This window comes from Branchiostoma floridae, chromosome 16, assembly GCF_000003815.2.
Source record: "Branchiostoma floridae strain S238N-H82 chromosome 16, Bfl_VNyyK, whole genome shotgun sequence".
NCBI classification, from domain to species: Eukaryota; Metazoa; Chordata; class Leptocardii; order Amphioxiformes; family Branchiostomatidae; genus Branchiostoma; species Branchiostoma floridae.
Window position 1 is genome coordinate 9,849,383 of NC_049994.1, and position 2,414 is coordinate 9,851,796.

Sequence of the window (2,414 nt, forward strand, 5' to 3'; positions counted from 1 at the left end):
CTGGAGTTATAAAACAGGATGTATAGAATTGGTTAGATAGGTGCTTTTGGAACTACATAGTTCTCCTGAATGTAGTCTTTGGTTCACACTTTACAATTAGATATGCATGCAGTTCAATCTGAATAACAAGGTGTACATGTAATTAATAATGGTAAAAGATCATGCATCTAGCCTATAATGTGTCTTTTCTGAATCAATTGCTGTATTTAATTTATTACCTGAAGGCTATATTTTGTGTACATGTATTTAGTTTACCAGGGAAGATGTTTATTAGGCACTTTTTAATACTCCCTGTATTTGCCTTGAAGAATTGGAAGAGACGATTTAACATATACTCCATCTGCGCATCTTTTATGCATGTATTTCACTTTTCTATTGTCCCTACAAACAAGGAAAAACTCGATACTCACAGACAGAAAGCTCTATGCGATAGTTTCCCGCTTCTCCGGATCTTGTATGCCTGGTGTTGATACCTTGCGTAACAGGTGCTGAACTCCTCTGCAACGAATGGCGCACAGCCGAGGTCTGTACGAAAAGAAGTAGAGGGTCTGAGACAAATGTGATGGATGAAAATGGCCATTTTTGCAGACTTCTGAACTGGCAGTGTGTATTTTTTTTGGGTAGCGCCGACCCACGATTTTGTGAACGATATCTGTGAATGCTCGAATCGGGGTTCCATTCAAAAGTTATTAGGATACGAACCCCAACCTTGTGATCCAAAAGGAAATTGCTAAACATTAAATTATTGCATTGGCAGCATGGAAGGCGTAAAGACTAGTACATGTATCTACATTTCTTATTCAGCTTTACCAACAACGTTACCTTCTTGCTCCTCTGACTCTGGCACTATCTCTTCAACTGAAGCTGGCTCAACTGGTTTGGACTCAAAGACAACGATCGGCTCCCCTTTCTCAGCATCTGCAGGTGTAGAGACAATGCATTGGTAGGAAAGACATACTAGAATTTCTCGCCAGTAAAAGTAAAGTAATGCATATTGATATTGAGAAAGTCTTCAAAGAAATCTAATCCAGTGGTCAAGATTTCTAGGTACTTGATACCTCGTTGGAAACAAGGGCTCAGCAGGACAAGGGTTAAACATCAATCAAGTTAGAGAATAACGTGATGAAATGACCTGCATCTTCAGTTGGATCTACTTCTGTGCTGAGTCGACGTAACTCTGCCACTCCTATCACGTTGGTCTCATCCTCGCTCGCTTCCTGGCGTGTCTGCTCGTCAGGTTCCCCCTCCTCAGTTTCAACCTCCGACACTATTTCCTGAGGCTATAAACATACAAAAAAATAAAAATACAATCACCGTTTGCAATTCCTACATGTGTAAAAATGTTAAGTTCTGCTGCGTTAGAGGCACTTGACGTTATAGGTAACCTAAACGTATTGTGTGTGCACTGCCTGTCTAATGGCAATATTTCTGCACACCTTTCCATGTACTAACATGCATTCGTAGTTCTGTCTTGTTTTAAGTTGTGACTTCCGCGATATTTGCTATACATATCACAAATCACTACATTGTGAGTTAACGTAATTCTTTATGAATTCAAATAGTCATGGCATCCATCAAACCTCCAGTTCCGCAGCAGTCTCCCTGGGTTCTCCTGGCAGCATCGTTGGCTCCTCTGTCTCCTGTTCTGTCTCACTCTCTGCCACATCCACCGAAACGTCAACCACAGGCACAATTTCTGTTGTTTCCTCTTCTTCTTCTGGCACACTGTCCTCTTCTATCTCTGGGAGGCCCTCCTCCCCTGGCTGCTCTGTTACTTCAGCTAATATATCGTCTGTTTGAGGGTCATCGACAGGAGCCAGCTCCGTCGTCGCCTCTTCCTCCATATCAGCCACTTCTGTAGTGTCGTCCTCCGGGTCTACCTGTGCTATAGGCTCCTCCTCTTTCTCGGTGTCAACTTCTATAGTCTCTACATCCTCTACCTCCATATCAGGTTCTTCTGTTGCAGCCTCCTCTTTCTCCATGTCGACTTCTGTTGTCTCCTCGTCATTGTCTTCCGCCGTTTTGACTTGTTCTGTTGTCTCCTCTTCCTCTGTGTCAGTCTCTGTTGTCTCCTCTTTATCCATGTCGGCTTCTGTCGTCTCCTCCTCTTTTTCCGCATCGGTTTCTGCTGTTGTCTCTTCATCTGTAGTCTCCTCCTGTTTTTCCATATCCACTTCTTCTGTTGTCTCCTCGTCTTTTTCTATTTCCACTTCTTCTGTTGCCTCCTCCTCTGCCTCTATTTCCACTTCATCTGTAGTTTCCTCCATTTCTGCTTCCTCTGCTTTTTCTGTGTATGCAAAACATGAAAATTGTTAATGTTATAACTATTGACACAAAACTTTGCTGAGCTTTTTGGAAGCTTTTCTGTCGTTACCTTAATGTATAGTCTATGAACGCATTGCTCATAATAATTA

General features: G+C 42.3%; 1 protein-coding gene across 2 annotated transcripts in view; it reads right to left on the bottom strand.

The window, feature by feature from the left end:
* The window catches only part of LOC118403186 (titin-like), a 33,086-nt gene that overhangs the window by 2,390 nt on the left and 28,282 nt on the right, over window positions 1-2,414 (bottom strand). For both annotated transcript variants that reach the window (XM_035801750.1, XM_035801749.1), the window contains 4 exons: window positions 1,581-2,287; window positions 1,133-1,280; window positions 823-918; window positions 411-525 (listed from right to left, as the gene is read on the bottom strand). In XM_035801750.1, coding sequence (XP_035657643.1) covers window positions 411-525; window positions 823-918; window positions 1,133-1,280; window positions 1,581-2,287 — 1,066 coding nt within the window. The remainder of the gene's footprint in view (window positions 1-410; window positions 526-822; window positions 919-1,132; window positions 1,281-1,580; window positions 2,288-2,414) is intronic.